Genomic DNA, 24,486 nt, shown 5'->3' on the forward strand with positions numbered 1-24,486 from the left:
TTCATTTATGACAGAATCATTTTAATCATTAAACTGGATATCACAATCAAAACTTTGGTAAGGAATGGAGTGATTACAGTTTCATCATTCATTCTGACTCACCGTTACAGAATAAATACAGCCTGAGTCTAGTGCCAAGGAGAAACAGTGCTTCCTGAGGTAACCTCACTTCCTTTTAGAACCAACTTGGTGCTAACACTGAACTTACAAGGTTGGATGTGAGAGTAAATATACAGTAATAACAAATTAATAAGTATAACTTTAAAGAGGAAGTATTTTTCAAATAAAACTAAAACGCCAAACATTTAAATTTTCATCAACCTCCTCCGTAAATTCATTCCTCTTTTTTGCCTTTCATGAGCACATATTGCTGCAGGAGGGCTTCCACTTCTGGACGTTTGCTCATCTTGTTTGCTTTCCCCTGGTAACGGCCCTGTTTTCCAGCTCCTTTTCCATCAAGGATTCCAGCAACTCTGCATTTGAAAAAAAATCAAAACATCCACTAAGTAATCAGCCAGGAAATTATACTCTCCTTAAAAATTTACTGAAACCATGCCATTGCTCTTTTCTAATAAGTACTTTCCCCAAGCAGTGTGATAAAACCCTGTTTTCACTATGTGAAGAATAGAAGATTTGGTTTATGATAACAATTCTTCCCCACCTTCTCTCCATTTAATTCCCTCCCTCTTAATTCCTAACTTAATTGAGAGAAACTTCAGCCTTCCCACCATCATCAAGCCTTAGATATTTACACGAATGATATATTAGTTTCAATCTTCCATTTCTTAAAAGAAGAACCAAGTCTCTGCTGGGCAACAAAACAAGACACTGAAATTGTCATCCACAATTCTTATCACTATTTGCTAATTTTATGTGGCGTTGAAACATCAGCTTCAAACAGCATTTTTTTTTAATGGGGGAAGTCAGAAATAACATTTTCATTATCTTGTTTTTATTTTTAAAAATTAGATGTTGACAACTTCTATCAGTTAAGAGGTCAAAAACTGGAAAAATCCTCCAGATGTGTGATGTTTACGTCATTGCACAGTTCCCCTGAAGAATTTTGGGGCACATAATGAGTAAGCAAAAATTTGTTTTGTATAGAAGGGAATACTAACATGACATGACTGACTTTAGTACTTACAGAGCGAATTATTTGAGTATTCAGGAACTCTGGCACAAACATCAAAATATCCATGCTACAAAACATTCTCTCTTTTATAAAACCAAGTGATGAATGATTAGCGATAATATAAATGATCAAAGTGGTGCATAAGCCCTCCAAATATATAAGACAGCCATTTTGCAAGTTACCTCAACACAGATAAAGAAATCAAGCAATAATGTCTTACTTTGCTCCTAATGCTTCAACAGCATCCACTTGACCTGCCAAAAGGAATAATCCTGCTCCTTTTTCATCTCCAACTGTTAAGAACAGCAGTATGACCTAAAGATAAAAAACAATAAACATCAGTAATATTTCAAATGCTTAACATTTCTGAACTACCTGAAGGTGCTTTCCTTCAAACAGTGGAAAATAAAACGATGTTCTGCTTTTGGATTCAGCATCAATTCCATTTTGAGCTTTGGTATAGGTGAAATGTTCCATTAGACTAATGCAACAATTCTTTTTTATTTCCACTAATGGTTGCATTAGTGTGACATGTTTTTATTGTCCACTCCAGTGGCCTTTTTCATTGCCAATTTTGTGTTAATTTATACCTACAAGTTTTGATTAATTTTGTTATTGGAATTGTGAAATAATACACTAATTGAAACTTTCAAACTCAATCCATTCTTAAACATTGTCGCCAATAGAAGTATGCCATGTCAGAATGAACTGAATCAGCAGCAGCTTGTATTGGAATAGCTGATTCACTGAGGCTCACATTTAGGAGTGTATAAGAAAGAGCAAAGGATTTGAGAAGGCACTAGACAACAGGGTGACCAATTGGGGCACCCTTTGACAGAAGGGTAGGGCAGTCTGATGTGAACAGAAGGAACATTAAATTTTCCTGAATGCTATTGGCATCATTTTGCTTTAGAAATTGAAGAAAACCTCAGTTTATTAAAGAAGAACGATGCATAGCAAGGCAAATATAGCTCCTCCTCATTTAACGAAGGACACTTCTGATGGCATCATTTCTGGTTGATCTGCCGCTCTTGTGGTCAATCTGGAGACATGCAGTCCTTTCAACCGCCGACTCTTCATCTCTTCTGCTCATCCTTCGTCTCTGATCATGGAGAGTTGCATTTCTCAGCTCCTTTGTCCCTTCCTCTCTCCTCCTCCTGTGCCTGTTTTTGTCATTCTGGAGGCATGCAGCTCTTTCATCCCCCATCTTTTCATCTCTTCTGCTGTTTGTTGTTTGTCTCTGATCCTGGAGACGTGCATTTCTCAGCTCCTTTGTCTCTTCCTCTCTCCTCCTTCTATGCCTGGTGTTGTTATTCTGGAGATGTGCATGCTTCTCCTCCTCTGTCTCTTCTTCTCATCTTTTTTGTTCTTTCTCTCTGATCCTGGAGTTGTGCGGCCCTGGCCTCATCCGATTCTTGTTCTCTCCCTCTCCTTGCCGCTTCCCAACGACGTTTGGCATCATCTCTTGACCATAATGTCCCCCTTCTCTTTCCACGCTGCATAATTAGGCTGACCATTTTTTTTTAACCTTAATGCTGGATAGAAGATACGAAGCAGTAACACCAAAGCCTCCAGGATGCTGATTATTCTTGATGATGTGGTTGGTGCTCTCCTAAATGGACGTGATATAGTCACCGCTGTCCTTTGACTGCAGCAAAGGGTTTGATGGGTGTCTCGAAGTACGTCATTACAATAAGATTTAATTATCTCTTATTGATGGGCGGCAGTTAGATCTGTCCCAATCCTGCACATGCTGATGGTGATCAGCAGAATGTGACAGCTTGAAATAGAGCTGCCCCGGCCCTTTGCTCCGGTTGGTGTCGCTGCTGTGAGCATCGTGAGGCTGGCTGTGCACATGCGTTGTGGTGTCGCGTCGCGGTTTCCATCATGGCTGACATCAGCTCTCAGGTGAAAGTGGGGCTGTTGATTTTGGCAAGTGAGCAATTTTATACGAATATATAATCCTGAACTTTGCCTGCATTCTGTAAGTTAGCGCATTTTAAGTTGACTTAGCCAAAAATAGTGCCGCTGTAATGCACCGTTTGCGCTAATTGGAGGTCACAAACAGAACATGAGAGTTTTAGCAGTATATAAATAAAGAAAGAATGGGCAAAAGTAAGTCAAAAAAAAACTAAGAACCAGCATACAGTAAAACAATACAAATCTGAAGGATAAATAACGTTTCGTAATCTCTATTTTACACTGCCTTTTAAAGGTTCCCTGTCTTACCTCAGTGACAATTTCATTTGCTATAATGTTCATAAATTCACTGTCCCCTTCTTTCCTGAAATAAAATACACAAGTTCCAGAAGTCCAATTCATAATAGATAATGTAATGAACAAGCAGTAGAAATACATGATTATAGATTTCTCCACAGAGTACATGTTAGCCAAGTATGATTTACTAAACTTCCCTGTTGTCTAAATTTGAGTGCTCCCAGTAGCCAGTCCAGTCTGCACTAACAGCAGCTTTACAGTGTCTTCTGGCAGTTCGTTCCATACAGTCACCAACTTCCACATGAAACCTTTCTTCTCAAGTCCCTTTTTCGAACCAACCAAGCTCTGAACGTACTGCAATTTCTACACACCCTTCAACTATATTTAAGATTCTATTCATATCAAACCAATCAGGCAAGCTCAGATTTCCTCAAACAACAGCACGAAAGATTGCTTTGATCACCTAGTAGCTGTATAACTGTTTCCAACATCTCTAATAAACTATCTGCTGCAGTCTGTATGAAGATGTATCCACAGTGCTGTGAAATATGGTGTACAGGTATTCCCCGAGTTACAAACATCCGACTTACTCGTAATTACAAGCCTCAGAACGCCGTCCGCCATTTTAAGTCGGATCGCAATGCCTTCCGCCATTTTAAGTCATTGCCGTTGACACTGTGTTGAGTGTGTAACTTTGTATTTGGCTTAAATTTTTCTTAGCAAGATTCACCCTGACCCCCACCCCCCACCTTTTCCGGTCGGCTGGTGGCGCAGTGAGATCAGTGCCGGGCTCAAGAACAGAGGTTCCAGAGTTCGATCCAGTGACAGACCGCTCCCGAGCGCGACGGGTTGATGTCAAGCTCGCAACTCAACCTCGTAAAAAAAACACTGCCACCTCCAGTTTAAATTCCCACGCGGAATATTGAGGAGGACCAAATACCCAAACCCAGCACAGCCCCCACTTGTCCCATTTAACCTGTCTCAGTGCAGTGGACTTTAGGACCCAGGGAATTCAGTGCAGTGGTCCTTAGGACCCAGCGGACCTCGGGAGCCAGCGGAGGTCGGGACCTGCCGCCCGCAGTGTTTCTGTTCTGTTGATGGGAAGTGATCACGAATGAAAATAAAAATAAAGTGGAAATAATAAAGCTTTTGGAAAGAGGTGAAACGTCATCAGTCATTGGAAAAGCGTCAGGCTACAGTCAGTCGACGAGCAGATCAATTATAAAGGATAAAGTGAGAATAACGGAGCATGTGAAAGGCCCTGCCTCGATGAAAGCTACAATTATTACGAAGCAAAGCAGTGGTTTAATTATTGGAATAGATACATTTCTTAAGTGTTTTATATGCATAGAAAGGTAAAATATACTATATACTAAGACAAACGTTTGACTGACGCTAAATAACACCGAATGTACTTGTTCCGACTTACGTACAAATGTGACTTAAAGACAGACTCTGGAACGGAACTTATTCGTAACCCAGGGACTGCGTGTACTAATATAAATACCACCAATAATGCAAAGGTAATATAACTACCAATCAGACTAATGTAGCAACTTGAAGAGGAATCTGTACCTGGGGATGTTGCCATTTCCTGCTGTCTTTCCCCCTCTCTATAATGTTTAGGAGAAGTTGCTCAAGGAGTCATATAGAACAAAGAATACTACAGCACCGTACAGAGGCCCTTTGACCTATGATGTTGTGTTGACCTTATAACCTACTCTTAAGATTAATCTAACCCTTCCCTCCATTTTTCTATCATCTATGTGCATCTACGTTATCGAATTCATCATGTAGAATCTCTGCAGCGGGTCCAGCAGGTGGTGCACACTACAGCCACACTCTACTGGAGATACTGAATGTTTAAGGTGTATGGTGGAATGGTAATTTGTCCCAAGTGGTGTTGAACCTATTGAGTATTGTAGGAGTTGCACACATGCAGACAAATGCAGGGTATTCCCCCACATTCCTGACTCGTGCCATATAGATGATGAAAGGGCTCTGGGGAGACTGGAAGTGAATAACTTGCCACAGAACATTTAGTCTCTGCTCTATTCTTGTGGGCGTGTTTAGCTGGTCCCATTAAGTTTCAGGTGATATAAAAGAGATCAGTGATGCAGAGGTGCTCAGCAACAATAATATTTAATTATCTGCTGCTGCTTTCAATGAAATAATGCACGAGCTGTGCCCAAAACTCAATCATCTTTATCATATGTTAAGAATATTGGCGGAATATCCAGTTACTCACCTATGCAAAACAAATATCTTGCCTTTGTTTGGATCACTTTTAAAGTTCTTTGCAGTCAACAGAGCCAAATCCCTGAGCAGACTCAAGTTATTCTTCAGATTTAAAAAAAAGGCATTGTGAATATTCTATCTGAGAGCTAAATTCTTCCCAAGATTGCTCAAACTAATATAATATAGTTACGTACATGCCAGAGTCTAGTATCTGGTGGCAGTTACAGAATACCTGGTTTATCTATAAGTATGAATTAGGGTATTATATTAAAAGGTTTTCTACTAGTAAAAACACTTGTGCAGATCTTCAAACCCAGATTTCTGAAGCATGTAGCATTAGGCCTCAGAATAAGCCTGTTTATTAAATGTAAATTTGTGTAAAATTTTAAGATTTCTGAATCTAAATACTAGAAGTCCCTATTCATAACACTATGGGAGGTAGAGTGCTTTCCCCAGAAGGAATAAAATAACAAGAACACAGCTCATCACTACCTTCGCAACAGCAATTGAGGATGTCTAAAATTGTTGATCTTGACAACACTCATGTTGAATAAATGAACTAAAATCAAATTGACATTTGTATACAAATCCCTCTATTGGCATGCTAATATGACACCAAGAAGAAAAATTATATCAAATACAAGGAATTCATGAGTTAACATTGTTTGCGATAGGACATGAAAATGGAAATGATTGCATAAATTTAGTAACCATTCAGGAAGTACATTGGAACTAATTGTTTGACATTAAAACTAAAGGTTCAATGTAATCATGTGGCACTCAGAGCTGGACGCAGATGGGATATAATTTTCAGCTGAACTACCTTGGAGCTTGGAGGTAAAATGTACAAGGATTTGACAAAAGAATGTTTCTACTTCTTCCTAAGCAACAGAATTTGTATTTTATTTTCCTTCTTCAATAAATCCTACCATTTCATATAACACAATACTGTCAGAACGAATTAAAAACACTCAATTGAGGTAAAAATCTATAAAGTTGCAGATGATATATAAAGAATGTCCACTTGAAGTCCTTTTCTGTCAAATCCACCAACATCATGTTGTAATATGCAAGGATTAGGCCAGAAATGACTTCGATATTAATCAAGTGTTTTGCTATTAACTTTTTTTTCTATTTATAAGATGGTATTAGTCCCATTTATTTTATACGGTTTAAACACTGTGAAATAATAGCATTGCTACTCTTCAATTTATTTTGGAAGTGGATTATATATGATCACATTCTAAACAAACTATTCCTACAATTCAAAAATGATAAAACTAAATAAAAAATAATATAATTTTCTGAGACGGCACTACAGCTAAAAAAACTTCCGACACAAAACTCTACCCCCCGCACCCCCCAAAGATCTTCGAAAATTTTCTCATTATTTCATTTTGCTTTTTGGATACATAACGGCAAACTAAAGTCCTGAATTGGAAACATACGCAATCAGACTGAAGTTTCTGCAATACCTTTTGAAGCAATTTAACTGATTTTTGCAGTCTGTCCACAGCTTCAACGTGTTGCCCTGGTCCATTTCTGCAAAGTTATGTGAAAATAATTCACATCAAACAGCCAGTACTCTGTAGTAATTTTACACACAATAAATATCACACATTTTGAACAGCCTAACTTGTACTTTTTATACTTTCATATGATACTGAAATGGTACACAATGACTGAAATAGGTTTCTCCCTTTCAACACAATTCCTAAACAATTATAATTTAAGAAGCTTTTGATTTATGGGCTAGAAGCCTGTTCCTGAATCTAGAGATTTGTTGTTCTCATTCCAGCAGTTCTTGACGTATGGCTTTAACAGTCACCTTTGAAAGGAGCTACAGCCCAGAAAACACTCAAAGAAATTAGAGTGCTGCTGCTGCAGCTTTAAGGTTTTGTTTCTGTTGTAAATTTAAAGTTCTCTAATATCATAACAACATAAAGTGAGAAAGGTACTTCTAACACAACTTCAGGAAAAGTTGTGCTGCAGTAAAGAGTCATATGCCATCAGAAAGTAATCACAAAAGATTATAGCTCGAGATCATTCTCCTGAAAACCTGCCTAGTACAGCAAAAGCTATTTACTCAGATTTCTCATTCTCAACAAAATCAAAGATGTTCTGCCTTTTAATCAGTTTTTACTGATTAACTATAAGCTGAAATCATATATTCAAATCCCATTATAATATTGCCAGTCCATAAGCTGACAACCAAATACAAAATGGCTTAAAATTACTACATATGATTGGTATTTTTACAATGATACAGTTTTAAAAAATGAGTATATACAGAAATAGACCTGTAAAGTGCAAAAGTCAATGTAAATTTATTTTACATTGTGACCTACTGGGAAGAATAAAGAATATTCCACTTACTTGAGAAGCGATGTCAATGCCTTTTCCACTGTCAAACTTTTCTCTGCATACTTTAGCACTCTGTTCCCGACCAGGAAAAGCAAATTTATTTTTTTCTTCTTACCTTTTTCTATCCCCAAAATTTTAATAGCCTGAATAATGAACCAACACAAAATTAAAGTTTGATTATAATAGGATCAACAACAATAGCATTAATTCTGTCTGGCTAGCTAAGCATTTTCTGCAGTATTTTGTTTTTGAAAAACAAATACTGTGCAGGAAGGCACAGAGTCGACTGTACTTCCTAAGAAGGTTGGCGTCATTCAATGTCTGTAGTGAGATGCTGAAGATGTTCTATAGGTCAGTTGTGGAGAGCGCCCTCTTCTTTGTGGTGGCGTGTTGGGGAGGAAGTATTAAGAAGAGGGACGCCTCACGTCTTAATAAGCTGGTAAGGAAGGCGGGCTCTGTCGTGGGCAAAGTACTGGAGGGTTTAACATCGGTAGCTGAGCGAAGGGCGCTGAGTAGGCTACGGTCAATTATGGATAACTCTGAACATCCTCTACATAGCACCATCCAGAGACAGAGAAGCAGTTTCAGCGACAGGTTATTATCGATGCAATGCTCCTCAGACAGGATGAAGAGGTCAATACTCCCCAATGCCATTAGGCTTTACAATTCTACCGCCAGGACTTAAGAACTTTTTAAAAGCTATTATTAATGCTTTTTGAGATAGTGATTTAGATGCATATCATATTTTTTTACTGAGTTAAGTATTGTATGTAATTAGTTTTGCTACAACAAGTGTATGGGACATTGGAAAAAAGTTGAATTTCCCCATGGGGATGAATAAAGTATCTATCTATCTATCTATCTACTCATGTGATCTGTAGATGTTATCAGTTGAGCGGAGTCACTAACTCTGGAGGAACAGTGATTGAGGAGTAAGGCACTGCATTATAGCATTAGATTAGATTCAGTCACAAATGATAAGAGAGGAAGCCTGACAAAAAGCTCAATCCGGCAAAAGTAAGTCTACAAAATATCAAAGACTACATATAAATTGTTCAATTCACTTGGTTATGCTAAAATGGCATGAATAACATACCATATAGCTGTCAATACGAGTGAAAAATAAATGTACTGTACACAATCTGGCTACAGTCAGACCAACCAGACCAGGCCCATGTGTAAATTAAGTCAGGTTTTAACCTTACACCCAAGAATATATCTAATTGAGGTTTCCACTTAGCTTGAGCATTGACATTTTAATGTGTCCGTGTACACAGAAAATCAATCACAATTTCAGAAAAGCACCAATGAACAATTGCTCATTTATGCTGTGGGATCAGTATTGATCTGATCTTAATTCCCAGTACTTTCAAACAGTTGAGGGGCAAAATTTTTATGACTGAAGACTAAAGACTCTTGAAAACTTGCGGCTGAAATTAACTTTCTCTTGGTAAGCTAGCACAACAGAAGCTGTTTACGGGTTGAAATCATGCACCTTAATGTGATGAAAATTGCACTTCATTACCCAGTGTAAAACTACTTCAAAGCACCTGAACCATGTTCATGAGTTCTCTGCTTTCAAGCAATAAATTAACTCCATCATAACTCCAACATTTACTATAAACAAATTAAAATCTTTTACTCACCTGTAGGTGACTGAGATTTGATACATGTGTTCCACAACACATATTTTCATCAATTCCTACAATATCAATAATTCGCACCGGACCCACATGATCATCTGGTAGACCCTGACTAGCCTGGAAAGCAAACATTATTAACAGAAATTTTTTTAAAAACTGAAGTGCTCTGTAAACATTTTGACCATGACAGATCGTTAATACATTGCACATTGACACTACAGGACTTAAACTCTAGTTTCAGAAGTAAAACGCTCACTCTCGAGATGAGCATGACAACTGCTCAGCTGCTTTCCATTGAAAAAGTGTTTCTGTACATTTTACAAAACAGAACATTATTCAACTTACTGGAAGTGAAAGTCATACTTAAACAGAAAATAATAGGAGTAGGACATCTGGTCCAACAAGCCTGACCGCCATTCAGCATTATCTTAGTTGATCTGCACCAATACAATATAAATGCTATTGGCTAACATTTGCAAGGAATATGGCATTCCAGTCTTGATGTAACAAATTGCTACTAAATACCCTTCCAGGCACAACCAATTAACGAAGCACTTCATTAGAATTTGTTCACAAGCCATTAATTCAGCAACCAGACCTTGCAGCCAGACAACCACAAGTGGCAAGAGGCTCGGCAGCACAACACCTCATCTTACAGGAGAAATATAAACTAACATTAGAAATGCAACCAATCTACAATGACTCAACCACTGGGATACAATCCTGAAGGAGTTGATGCTGTGCCATGGTTTTATGGAATTGGACCCCCAAAGCTTAAAATGTTACCTGAGGAATTTAAATTTGTCTGCTTTTAAAGGATTTTTTTAAAAGATTATAAATACAGACACCAACATGCACTTCCTCAATGTGTTTGACTATATGATTGGAGTGAGGGTAGTGGAAAGAAACACCCACATCAATCTGTGGCCTGCCTTACAGGCCTGTCATACATATACTGCAATCATTATATCTGTATATTTTTGACAAGTTTTCTTTGCGCATTCTGTTTTACATTAATGAATTTCCCTTTTAGTAACTACTTGAACTCAAAAAGTTGTGAATTTCCACTGCTATCAAGTGGCATGGTGCATTGAGTTAGTGTCCACCATTGTACTCCAATGGCAGACTTTGGTAACATGGGTGTGCCCTCAATAATAAACTAACTTGGTGTCCTCCTTGTTCACACAACACTTCTAAATCAGTACCTTATATAGCCTCAGTGTGCTACTGACAGAGGGCCCTTAGTTATTACCCACCTGATATTCTTCTAGTGTAACATCAAGCCATATACCATGAAAGACCACAGGTGCAATTTCCAAGACGTGGATAGATTATAATTCTGACTGAATGCAGTAATTGAGAACAATACTTGGGTGTAGCACAAAAACTGATAGACTTGGCAAGGAAAGAGAAAATAAGGGTTTTCATTCCAGGTCATCAACAATTTCTCCTTTTTGCAAAGTTCAAACAGAGTTCAGGATCACATTTTTGTACGATTCCTCACGTCAGGTGCACTCAAACATAAGAGTGAGAGTAACCCTTGGCTTGGCCTACTGAAGGAATAGGCTCCTGAGAATAACTATAAACTTACATTTAAAATAAAGTTTGCTTGTCAATACATTTTAAGATATAAATTGTAGTATTCCAGCTATAATTCCTAGCAGTCATTTAAAATGGTCACAAGTTGTGAGTCTTCCCTCATACACTGAAATTCCAGAGAAAACAAACAAAGTTTGTCCAAGCTCATACCCTCTTCTAATCCAGGCAGCACTCTTTTGTACCCCTTCCAAAGCCTCCACATCCTTCCTACAATGGGACAACCAGATTTGCACAGAATACTCTAGATGCAGCCTAACCAAAGTTTTATACAGCTGCAACATGACTTCCCGACTCTAGTACTCTATGCCTCAACTAATGAAGGTAAGCACAACACATGCCTTCTTATTACACTATCTACTTGTGTGACAACTTAAACCCAAAGTACTTTCCCCTTACATTAGACCTTCCAAAGTGTACTACCTCACTTGCTCAAATTGAACTCCCATCTGCCATCCCTCCACTCATATCTGTAATTGATATATATTGTTACGAATGTGCCACAACTCTGAGGGGCCGAAGGGTACAAAGTAGCCCCCTCCTTCTTGAGAATCGCAAGATCGCTATTAATTCGGGTCTGGGACCCAGGAAATGAGAGAGAATCCTCAAGGTTTTGGAATGTGTCCTGGCCTCAGCAAGACAAAGCCACGGATAACGGCTATTGTCTCTTGGAGACGGAATTGTGTATTGAGTACTGTACTATTCATTGAAGTCCTCAGGGGATGACCAGAGTGGGCTGGTTGAGGGATTGCATCATCCCAAACTGATTGACATCTGAGACCCCGTGAGTAAGGATAAAAGAGGGTCTGGGGAACAACCCCTGTAGACACACCAGGAGAAACGTATGAGACCGGTGGGGACTTGTGTGTGTGTGCCCATCCTTGCCCGGATGTCAAGTCCTCCATGGAACGGCCTCGCCAAAGGACGAATACGGATCAAGATTGGATAAAGGAAAGCCGGCAAGTTTCTAAAAATCTCTCTCTCTCCAACAAAAGGCTGCAGCCTGCATGAACTGAGTGACTTTTATTTTTCCATCGGACAATACATTATCCCCTAGACAACGATAGAGCTATTTCTTATTATTATTATACCCGCACTTTTAGATTTAGTATTGATGACGTATATTATCTGTATGTTTGCATTGATATTATTTTTGTGCATTTTTACTAATAAATACTGTTAAAAATAGTACCATCAGACTTCAACGGACCTCTCTATCTTTGCTGGTAAGTGACCCAGTTACGGGGTTCATAACAATATACTGCTAAATCCTTTGACAGCCCTCTACCCCATTCACAACTCCATCAATCTTTGCATTGTCTGCAAACCTACTCACCCACTTATCTACATTCTTTATCCAAGTCATTTATATACATCAAAACAGAGGTAACAGCGCCAATCCCTGTGGAACACCACTGGTCACGGACTTCCAGCCAGAATAATGGCCTTCCACTACTACCTTCTGTCCTCTATAAGGAAGCCAATACTGTGGAACCCATACATCTTCACCTTCCTGACCAGCCTACCTTGAGGGAAGTTGTCAAATGACTCGCTAAAATCCATATATGTAAATATCTACTTCTTACACTCCTCAATCACCTTTATTACCTCTTCACAAACTCAATCAAGTTTATAAGACATGATGTGCCCTACACAGTCATGCTATCCCAAATCATGTTTTTTCTGACTGTACGTAAATCCTATTCAAAATCAAAATTCATCTGCAACTACAGGACACAATTTGGCCCATCAAGTCTATACCAGCACTTGGACCAGTCTTACCAATCCCATTCTCCCACTTTCCTTCCTGTAACTTTTTCCTCTCACACATGCCCAATTCTCTTACCATACAAACACGCTCAGTAAGCAATTCACCTAAATGATACGTTGTTTATTTTAATATATTGCTATGCTTCTGCAAACTTTAGTGCAGTAGAAGAAATTTAAAAAATTATGTATCTGTCGCACAGAAATTTAACATGGTGTATATTACCTTAAGGTCTGTCCTGAAATTGACTCAGCAAGCACAAAATTATAGACATCCCTACTCTTCCAAAAGGTACTGTAGGTGAAGAATATCACTTACCCAAGATCTAAGCAGACATGGAATTAAAACTGCAATTAGGAGCCTGCGTAACAGCAAGGATTGAACTGGACATGGCATAGGGAAAGCAAGCAAGAAACAATGAAAACAGAACTCTCAATCATTTACCTGTTTTATTTCAGGATCATCCACAGGTATGACTCGTACATTGACAGGAATGTGCTCTCTTATTTTCTCATTTACTGTCTTCTCCAAAGCTTGAACCTGCTCATCCGTCATAGAAGGCGTGTCCAGTTCAATGAAACAGCGCTGTTGACCCAGCTCCCTGCAAAACAAAGATTACAGAATTGTTTCCTCACATTTTCCTGCAATGGAGAATGCTGTTTGCACAGGAGAATTCTGTCAACCAATTATATATAAATTGAAGGAACCTGGACCAATTCTCAACTGAGGGAGAAGCAGCATCACAGAAAAGGCAAGCAGATTCATAAAGCAAATACATTGTCCAAACATCCGCCTGAAAGCATCAGACAGAGATTTTTCCAGAGTTTTATTCACCCCAGTCTTTGGGTTTCTCATTATTATTTTCCTCCTTTTAGAATCAGAATCCAAATCAGGTTTATAATCACTGAAATATGTTGTGAAATGTATTTTTTTTGGCAGCAGCATAATGCAAGACAAAAAAAACTGTAAGTTACAATTTTAAAAAACTGCAAAAAGAGAGTTAAATAGCGAGGTAGTGCTCATGGACCATTCAGAAATCCGATAGCAGAGGGGCTATTTCTAAAACATTGCATGTGTATCTTCAGGTAATGTGAAGAGAGCTTGTCCAGGATAGAGGGTGCTTCATGACGGATGCTGCTTTTTTGAGTCATTTGAAGGTGTCCTCAATGGTGGGGAGGGTTGTGCCCATGATGGAGCTGGCTGAGTCTACAACTCTCAGAAGCGTTTTCCAATCCTATGCATTGGAGCCTCAATATCACACAGTGATGCAACCAGTCAGAATGCTCGCCATGGTACATTTGTAGAAATTTGCTAGAGTCTTTGGTAACTTACCAAGTCTCCTCAGCCTCCTAATGAAGTAAAACCGCTGGCGTGCCCTCTTCGAAACTGCATCAATATATTTGGACCAGGATAGTGAGTTAGTTAACGAGATGAGTGTGGGAACCAAAGGCCCTTCCAGCGAAGAGTGGTGTCAAAGTTTCAAAGCATTGATAAAGCACGCAAGAGGATGGGCCTTACACTCAACACTTCCTTTGCAAGGCAAAAGTCCCCTACCAACCTGTCCCTGTTGTACTACATTGCCCTCCTCATTAACTATTAACCAGATGGTTCTGTAAACACCAGGATTACTTAAGTAATCCTTACCTCACAGTTTCAGAGACATTCTCTTCTTTTAAAATAAAATCACTCCCTCCCCCACTCTTTTATGCATCTTAAAACTAACATGTTGCATCATTTTTCCAGTTCTGAAGAAGGGTCTTCAATGTGAATCAGTAACCATTTCTCCATCCATAAAGATGCTTGGCCTTTGCAGTATTTCCAACATTTTAGTTTTAATTCAAAATATAGGTTTGTTTCCTAAACCCTTATACCAGCCGCCTTATAAAGATAGCTGGTATGGGATGACGACTGGAAAATACAATAGATTTGTCTGGATATCCCACAAACCACAACATTACCCATCATTTAGGCAAGAAAAGTAAACTTTAAAAATACAGGTTCGTTACGCATTTAGAATGCTTCAGTCCTTAGGACTCTAGGTAACAAACAGAAGCCCCAATGATTAATAGTATTTACCTCAGGAGAAAAGACCTCAAAATCTATAAATGAAGAATGGTATTAATCAGGTTTAGGAAAGTCTGTCACTGAACAAAAATAGAGATAGATTTAAACAGAATGCAAAGGCGGCACGGGCCATACAGACCATCAGTCCCTGCCAGACGTGTATGGCCCACCCTCAATACTGCTTTATCTAAGCCACCTACATATCCCTCCTCATTTGTTTATCCATCTTCCCCTTAAATCCATTTATTCTTCTTATTTCAACAAAACTTGTAGTAATGCGTTGAATATTTTAACCACACTAGCAAGTTTCTTCTAAATTACCTAGTGAAATTATTAATGAGTATCTCATTTATTATTAATAGTAAAACTACAGGGACTGTGTGCCCTTAAGGCATTTATTTAGCTTTATTACATTTTCACTTTAAATAATTCATTTGTAACTATTTTCTAGTTAAAGTTAAAGGTTGATAACTACGTTGCAGTTGTTGAAGGTAAATTCATTATCTGTGATGTTTCACGGCATGTGATGACGTCACACCCAGTTTCGCCGCGTCTTGTGGGCAGTTCCAGTTTTGGAGGATCGGGAAGGTGGGGGCTTGCGTGTGCAGGAAGAAACTAAGAAACATCATAGAAGCAACGCCATAAGTTCATACGACAATCGATATGTTGAAGTAACAATGTTAACGCTGATTCTGTTAAATGATTGATGAGTGACAGTTGATGAGGTTTATTTTCTTGTGCTTTGAAAGCATTGCTGGAAAGTTTGTATTGGAGTCTATCTAAAGCTGTTGATGGCGTAGGCAGATTCTGACTGTATGTTGTACTTTAATGAGACTTTAATGTAATATAGTTTGTTGTAGTTTTACTTTTACAAGTATTTATGATGCAAATGTGATGCCAAGAAGGAAACTGTATATATTTTGTATTATTTTATCAACAGCTTTCACCATACGTTAATGTGGAAGAGCGAACAGTGAACGGTTAATCTTACTGCGATCCTGTCTTCATTGACTCCGGTTTAACTTGGTGCTTAGTCAGAGTTTCAACACACTACACGAGAACACTACAGGGACAATTCATAGCCAAGATTGAAGAACAGAAAAATTACCACCATGCCAATGGAACTCAGGGTGCTTTCTCAGAATTTAAATTGTATCTTTAAAAAGGGATCTGTATCAACTTCTTCTGAGGAATTAAAGCCGGAATTATTAGTCACATGGCTTGATTTTACTCAAATGAAGCTGAAGGAACAAAGCAATTCCTCAAAATAGGGGAGCAACAAATGACACGAGAAGGGTGGCTAGCATAGATTCAGACACTGGCAGTATTTTGATAAAAACTGAGTGGGTTTTCTTCATGCCAGTCTCAAATAAAGATATATTAAATGATAAGCCATATAAATGAGAGGAAGAAATTAGAAGAGATCAGGAACAATTAGCGTTTATCAGTTTGTGCTTACCATGAGGTTGTATTGAAACCAAACATTGACTCTGCTATGGCTGAAATTAAATGTTGCCCTGAAACGAAATCCAATAAAAGATGCATAATTATAGATATTTGTTAATCATAATTTAGTAAAGTGACAAAGTTAAGATAAAACATTAAATGTCACATTTGCTCAGTAATCAAAAGTTAAGTACTGTTACTTGAGAAATAAGTTCTAAAAACTTTAGTGAGAAGCCTTCAAGATGCAGGTGCGATCAACCTGCATAAGACCTCCATTACAAATCTGCTAAAGTTCCCAGAACCTCCTCCTGAACCTGTGATTTCAAATATTTCAGAAAACTCTAATCTATTAAAAAAAGACTGAGTGATTAAATTGGGGCCAAAGCCACGATTCCCAGATAGATCCCTAACAGCCCTCACAATCATACTTGAGGGAACGGAAGAAAAACAATTTGCTTGAGGAATTCAGCAGGTCAAGCAGCACTTGTGGAAAGAAATTCGACATTTGGGTTCAGACCCTGCTTCAGGACCAGGTTCTTGACACAAGGTGGCAATAGTTCCTTTCCCTTTACAGATGCTGCTCAACTTGCTGAATTCCTCCAGCAGTTTATCTTTTGACCAAGCTCTGCAGCCTCCTGTGCCTTGATCAGAGACAAGCAAACAGAATGAGGAAATAAGGGTCAGGGTAGGCCTGGAAAATTGGGTCTCAAAAGAAGGCTGGCACATTCCCTTTTGGAGTTCCCTTAAACTAGCAATGCTATACTGGAACAACACAAAGTGCTGGAGGAACTCAACAGGGCAGGCAGCTTCTATGAATAAACAGTTGATGTTTTGGGCCAAGATTCTTCATCAGGACTGGAAAAGAAGGGGGAGAAGCCAGAATAAGGTGGGAGGAGGAGAGGAAGAAGTACAAGGTGTAGATGATAGGTGAAACTGGGAGTGGTGGAAGGCGGGTGGGCGGGGATGAGATGATGTGAGAAGTTGGGAGGTGATAGGTGGAAGAGGCTGAAGAAGGAGGAATCTGATAGGAGAAGACAGTGGACCATGGGAGAAAGGGAAGTAAGGTGGTCACCAGAGGGAGGTGATTGGCAGGTGAGGAGAAGTGGGGAATGGGGAATAGAAAAAGGGAGGAGAGGGAGGGAGGAGAAATTAACAGAAGTTGAAGAAATCTACATTCATGCCATCAGGTTGGAGGCTACCCAAATGGAGTACGAAGTGTTGCTTCTCCAACCTGAGAGTGGCTTCATTAGGACTGTAAAGGTGGCCATGGACCAACATGGCAGAATGGGAATGGGGACTAGAAATAAAATGGTTAATATACTGAACTCCTGAGAAGCCATTTTTGAAATACGAGTGCTCACAGGACTCAGCATGACTAGAGTTGTTCAACTGGAATCTAGCCAGAATCATGAAGCAATTAGTTTCTCAGGTTGTTCAGCTTTTTTTTAAAGACAACCACCATAATACACACTACCTTTTCCAAATATATGATCTGAGCAGAACTTTTTCTGCACTTGTGTCTCTCAGGCAGCAGGGCTGTGTTTCCAATATAACATATCAGGCTATAAATCTCTTCCTTGAAATATAAGGCTCCTTCACCAGAAAATATGGAATTGTTAAACACCTACAAATGAACTGAATTGAAGACTAAACAGAAATCCTACTGAAATATTATTAATTAGTAAGCAATCAAAATATGGAAAATGGCATCAGCTATATTGAAAATTCATTCCTTGTCAGATTATGACAAGTTAGTGAAAAATGGCTTTTTTTAAATTTAAATGCCATCTCTATTGTTGGGGATATACACAGAAACAACAAATGTAATGGTTTATTTCAGAAAAATGCTAAAAGTTTTGAAAATGAATGGGAAGGATAAACTACGTACCTGAATGTTGCTGCATATGGTCGAATCGTCTTTCCCAGTTAACTTTCAGCTGAACCTTAGACAATGGCTCCAAGGGTGACTGCACAAAGTGAATAGCCTTAGCTCCTTGTCGTGTCACTCTTAACACAGGGATATCATTAATGAACCCACGATCATCTGGCTATAAGGAATAGATGATAGGAGCTTAGAAAAGGACTTTCACAGATCCAAATCCACCCATATTTGAAGTATTTTCAATATTTGAAGAACAAATAAAATTTATCAGGCTAATTTATAAATGGACTTAATACAATGATGAAATTCTATCTTGCTAACTGCTGCACATGGTATTAATGTGAAGGAAAGTTTGGTTCATGTTATCCATAGATCATTTGGATCACGAAAGCTTTTCCATTGTTAGTTCTGCCTTTAGTTTATTCCATGAATTAAAATTCATCCACATTCAGCTTACAAATCACTCCTAATTCAACTGGTATATTTGTTGCAGAGCAGGTTAAATTTCTAACCACTTAACTTTAATCACACTATGTTAAGACTTCAATTACTACTGGATATACTAATCTGAGTGGATTACATTCAAAGTGGTGCTGACTCTTTGAACCTTGCAGCATCTCCAAAGCAAAGGTTGGTCTGACAATATATCTAAGTATTTTACTAATGACTAAAATTAAAAACAAAACTTTAAAAACAAAATCTGTATTGAATGAAATTCAATAAGTATAGATTTATAATGTGTTAAAGCAAAGTATCAGCATTCATCGAAAATTCTGTTATCACCTAATCTTGAGATTATTGTACTGCACACTTCGAAATGAGTTTGTACCTCTCTCTAAGCAAAGACTACCGTACTTTTATTCACTCATTTGACTCAACAGTAATTTTCACATCATGAACAAACATATTGTTCAAAACAAGTTTCAAACCATGATAAAGGTTAGAGAGGAATTTCCCCCAAATGGGCAAGTTCAAAACCCACTTGGTTAGACCAGGTCATGAGATACTGTAGTCTTGTTTCATAAATATACAGGAGCTCAGCCCTAACATTTATTGCTCATCTGTAATTGCCATTGTCCAGGTGGTGATAAACTAACTTTGTGAATGATTGCAGTCCTTCTGATAAAGTTACTCCCACAATGTTGCTGTGCAGGGAGCTAAAAGATTTAGACTCAATTTTTGTTTATTTATCTAGAGATACAGCATGGAACAGGCCCTTCCAGCCCAACAGCACACCTATTTAATCCTAGCCTAATCACAGGATAATCTACAGTGACCAATTAACCTACTAACCGGTACATCTTTTGACTGTGAGAATAAACAGGAACACCCAGAGGAAACCCAAACGCTTATAGGAAGGTCGTACAAACTTCTTTCAGAGGACACCAGAATTGAACTCTGCCGCCCTGAGGTGTAACAGTGTCGTGCTAACCTCTATGCTACTCTAGCGACCCATGACAGTGAAGGATTGGCGATATATTTCCAAGTCAGAATGGTACGTAGCTTGAAGACGAACATGGGGCTATGTTAAATACAATTAGCTTGCATGTATTTAGTATAGTAACCAAAGACAAATCACTAAGCATCAAAATTACATGATCATTTTCCTTTAATTGTTCACATGAATCAATGCAAAATCAAATACACAGTTTAACTCTATGAGTAACAAACCATTCTGACCTGCCCACCTCCCTCTGGAAATAGCAATGTGTCCTCGAGGATCACGTTGAAACCTTTCAGTGTTTCCTTTTTCCCATTAAGTATCGTGTTCAACTCTGCTGGCGTACATGATTCCACAGTAGTCTCAAACTGGAATGAAAGGCAATGTGTAAACAAGAGAAGAAAGAAAGGAAACTGGGGCATTACAGCAGTATGCAAATATATTAACACTATTGATAAGAATAAAAATGAAAATAATGATCTGCTACAAAAACTTGAAATATGAAAAATGTTAAAATTACTTCTCTATTTGTAAAAAAAACATCCAGTCAAATTAATTAGACATATGATAAGGACATGAGATTGCACAGATGCTGGAAATCCAGAGTAACACACACAAGATGCTGGAGGAACTCAAGTCAGGCAGCAACAATGAAAGTGAATAAACATTCGACATTTTGGACCTGATGAAAGTTCTTAGCCCAAAAAGTCGACTGTTTATTCGCCTCCATAGGTGCTGCCTGGCCTGCTGAGTTCCTCCAGCATTTTGCAGGCAAATAGTAAGATTGGAGAGCATTTTGGCAAACTAGTAAAGGATCTGTGAGAAAATAGATATATAATACATAAACTGGTCCCACTGTGATGAAACCCTCAAGTATACTCCAACAGCTTGCCTTGTGGCTGCACATACATGCAAATCACTCTAACCGTCACAGCAGTAATAGTATAAGAAGCAATAAAGGCTCTAGATCTCGTATTACCACTGATAGTGAAAGTTCCACAAATTAAGGGAAAATAAGACTCAGTTGCTTGTATGATGCAAGTTTTATGAGCAATGGCAGCCAGTTTCACCCACCCTGTCTCCAATTCACTTTTAGGTCCTGATTTAAAAATGTAATTCCAAAAAATAGCTCCACGGAGGAGCTTTAGGAAAAGGTCCTAGAATGACATTGTACTGTCAGTGCGTGTGAAGTCTGCATGAACCATTTGGAGCAGGAAGGGAGGTATGAGCAGTGTTAATTCTGGAGCAGTTCTGAGCTGAAGGAAAGGATGAGTGTGATGGCTGTTATTGAAAGATTTTTAAGGACTTGAACAAAAATCTTTCCCTTTTGTTTAAATCAGAAAAATAAACGTTACCTCTCCTGAGAAACCCCAGGAATGGCAGAAAAGTTGGGATTAGCCCACAGCCTATGGGCTCTGCCCATTTGTGATGTGATCAACATTACACAAAGTGGGGAAAACAACAGTTTGTGGATTTAAGCACATCTCACATGTGGGAGGTTGCACTTGGCACAAATTGAATCCTGCAGGAAAAAGGACTCTTCAAACACCATTGGCATATTTACACATTTTGTATCTGAATTTTTTTCCTTTACCTTTAAGAAAAACTATGATTAAACTACAGAACTTTTTAAATAAATGCAGAACAGAGAGATGTCTACTAAAAAAAAACACCCTTAACATGCAGTGGATAAACATGTTACCAGCATTTGTTTCTCTGCAGCAGATTAATTATTCTCTATTTCACAACTGCTTGAATGGGGCCAATTGAATGGTAGCTTTTCCACTCCAGTATAACCCAACCCTGGTATTGGCTTCTCAAGTAGACCGACTTGACCCAAATAACATGTTGAGGAATTTTCAAACAACGGTAATCTCATTTGCCTTCTAAACTGATGCTGTGGCACACAGTGTTTGTTCTGTCGTTGTGCAATAACCCACGTATGATTTTTGTCACGTATTAATTTTCCAGTATTTGAGCATGATTGGATTTGGTGAAACTTCTCGACTGACTGTATTTAGTTAGACCTAACAATGATGAAGGACTGATGATATATTTCCTAATCAGAATGACGTGCAACTTGGAGGGAATTATGCAGGTGGGTCTGTTCCCATGTTTGCTGTTCTTGTCCTTGGTTTTTGGAAGGTGTTGTCAGCGTCATGAGCAAATAACAGCAATGCACTTTGTAGATGGTACACATTGCAGTTGTTTAGGCTTGTTGATGGGGTGCCAGTCAAGTGAACTGCTTCATCCTGGATGCTTTAACTGTTAATGGAACTACACTCAGTTGGGTAAGTGTAGAGTACGTAAACAGGCTCTTGCCAGTAATGTCATTGAACAGGTGGTTAAACCCTATCTTGTCAGATAAGGTCACTGCCAGAGCATGTCTCTAGCATAAGTGCCACTTTATCATTCCTCATCTGAGCATCCTGTTGCCTGTAGATATGGATGGTTTAATTTGCTAGAGTTGCAAATTAAATTGAACATTATGCAAACACCCTCCCCTCTGACTTTATAACTGAATGCTATTCATTGGTGAAGCAGTTAAAGACTATTCTAAAGACACTGCCTCAAGATATTCAGACACTGGAATGACTGACCTCCAACAACTAATCATTTTCCTTTGTACAAAGTATGACTCCAATTACTGCAATGTTTTCCCTTTGATATTACTCATTAACTTTTTGCTCAATGGGATGTCTTTCTGACAGACACTTCTACTTATATAGGCCTTTACTGGAAGCACAATAACTTTCCCTCTATAGATAGTAATAGATTTGCTAAAACAGTGGATTCTAGTTAATTAGGGCACATCGGGACCAGTATACTTTGGCCCAGTTAAGCGGCTGTCTCAATTAGTTTCATGGAAATAGTTAAAAAGGTCTTAAAAAAAAACAACAAACTACCATTTAACCAAGTAACAAACTATGTACTACAATGAAATGCAGAACAAATTAGAACACTATCAACACTACTACAATAAAACTGTGTATTCAATCCTAATAGTTACGGTATCGGCAAAGGAATTCATCCAGTGTACACTGCTGCATTCTTTTGACTGTCTGCAAATAAACAAAATCGGCACAGACACCTAGAAAAGATCGTGTACTGCCTTCATACAATGCTATCAATGATTGCATTATCCAAATCTTTATTTTAATTGTAACATTCAAGGTGACTGTCGATACCTTCAAATTCTTCGTAGTTTCTAACTTGAAGAGGTAAAATCATTTCATTTTCACTCCCAGCTGTTTCAGGCATCTCCAAGCCTGAATGCTTGAAACTGCAGTGAGCAAAACAGTTCTGATTTGTCTTACTGCTCATTTCTAGCCAACTATCAGCAACAAAAATCACTGCTTTTTCAACACAAGCTCACACAATTTGCACTATTTAAAAATGGTTTACTCTTAAGTACAGTGTAGTGTCTAAGTGCCATTCAAGTGCAACCATCTGACACTACCCGGTAGTTAGAAACTGTTTGGCAAGTCTCCTGTCCCAATTAAATAGCATGCCAAATAAACGATGGAAACAGACTTCATGACTTATGCTGGTGATATTAAACCTGATTCTAATTTAAGAGTTGTCCCAAATAAGCAGCTGCTCCAATTAACCTATTAGCCTTTTAACCAGAATCCACTGCATTTGCTTTTATTCAGATCTTTTGAAATTGGTACTCTTAAACAAGAAAGGAATCAAGAAATTAGCAGGAGTTTCAACATAAGACTAATAATCAGTGATTTCCTGACAGAAATATGTAGGGCCAGTCCAATTGATTTAGAATAGGTACATGGTGAAAGTGATGCTGTGACTGAATCATTGAAAACAAGTTTAATTTTGAGCATGGATAAATAAGATCACATGGCATCCATTGCTTTACATGTCCCTGGATTAAATTTCATTTGTCACATTTCTGCCCAATTAAAATTCTGCCTTCCTGCAGTCTAATGCTTTACTCCTCACTCTCCACGACAGGGACAATTTTACATCATATGCAAATCTTTTTATAATCCCCCTACATCTGTCCAATTTATTCATAAAAGATTAAAGAGCCCCAATTAACCTCACCGGTAACTGATTTCCAGTCACAAAAACAACCACTTACTTCCTACCACCAAACTATGAATCTCTTCTACCCATATATCTTAAAATATAACCACACATTCGTACTTCCACATCTACTCTTAAGCCCTCATTTTTCCCCCTTTGCTCTTACCCTTGCCCCTTCCCGACCCTGAATCCTCTTCCACCCCATCCTTCCCCTCCTCCCTGTGGAACTCCCTCCAGACTCGTATTTCCTCTCTGACAGTTTCTAGTCATTAACTTACAATAAACAAAAAAAATCACTGCTGGGGGAACTCAGAAGGCCCAGAAGCAACTGTGGAGGTTCAAGTTTCGAGTCGAGAACCCTCATCAGGATTAAACTGTCGGCCACCTTTGCCCCCATAGATGCTGTTCGACCCACTGAATCCTTCTAGATTGTTCGCTGCTCCGGATTCCAGCATCTGCAATCTCATATGTCTCTGTTTACTTAACCTCCCTGGTTTATCCGTACCTCCTTCAAGTAGGATTGTTTCTGACACTGAAACACCATTGCGCCAAGCCGTACAACTACCTCTGAAAGCTTAAAAAAAATTTAATACGGACACTCCACTTCAACATCCATTCTGAACATGCGCAAATCCAGATACGGGTCGA

At 38.6% G+C, this 24,486-nt stretch overlaps 1 protein-coding gene across 1 annotated transcript; it reads right to left on the reverse strand.

Moving 5' to 3' along the window:
- Nucleotides 1–24,486, reverse strand: aarsd1 (alanyl-tRNA synthetase domain containing 1). The gene is made up of 12 exons (XM_073071534.1): nucleotides 24,344–24,486; nucleotides 20,031–20,159; nucleotides 18,357–18,516; nucleotides 16,482–16,539; nucleotides 13,403–13,559; nucleotides 9,598–9,711; nucleotides 7,964–8,094; nucleotides 7,063–7,129; nucleotides 5,598–5,689; nucleotides 3,362–3,416; nucleotides 1,353–1,447; nucleotides 1–473 (listed from the first exon to the last, which is right to left on the reverse strand). The coding sequence occupies exons 1-12, from the start codon at nucleotides 24,380–24,382 to the stop codon at nucleotides 335–337; spliced, it is 1,236 nt and encodes a 411-aa protein (XP_072927635.1). The 5' UTR covers nucleotides 24,383–24,486; the 3' UTR covers nucleotides 1–334.

Source organism: Hemitrygon akajei, chromosome 18 (genome assembly GCF_048418815.1).
Source record: "Hemitrygon akajei chromosome 18, sHemAka1.3, whole genome shotgun sequence".
Classification (NCBI taxonomy): Eukaryota; Metazoa; Chordata; class Chondrichthyes; order Myliobatiformes; family Dasyatidae; genus Hemitrygon; species Hemitrygon akajei.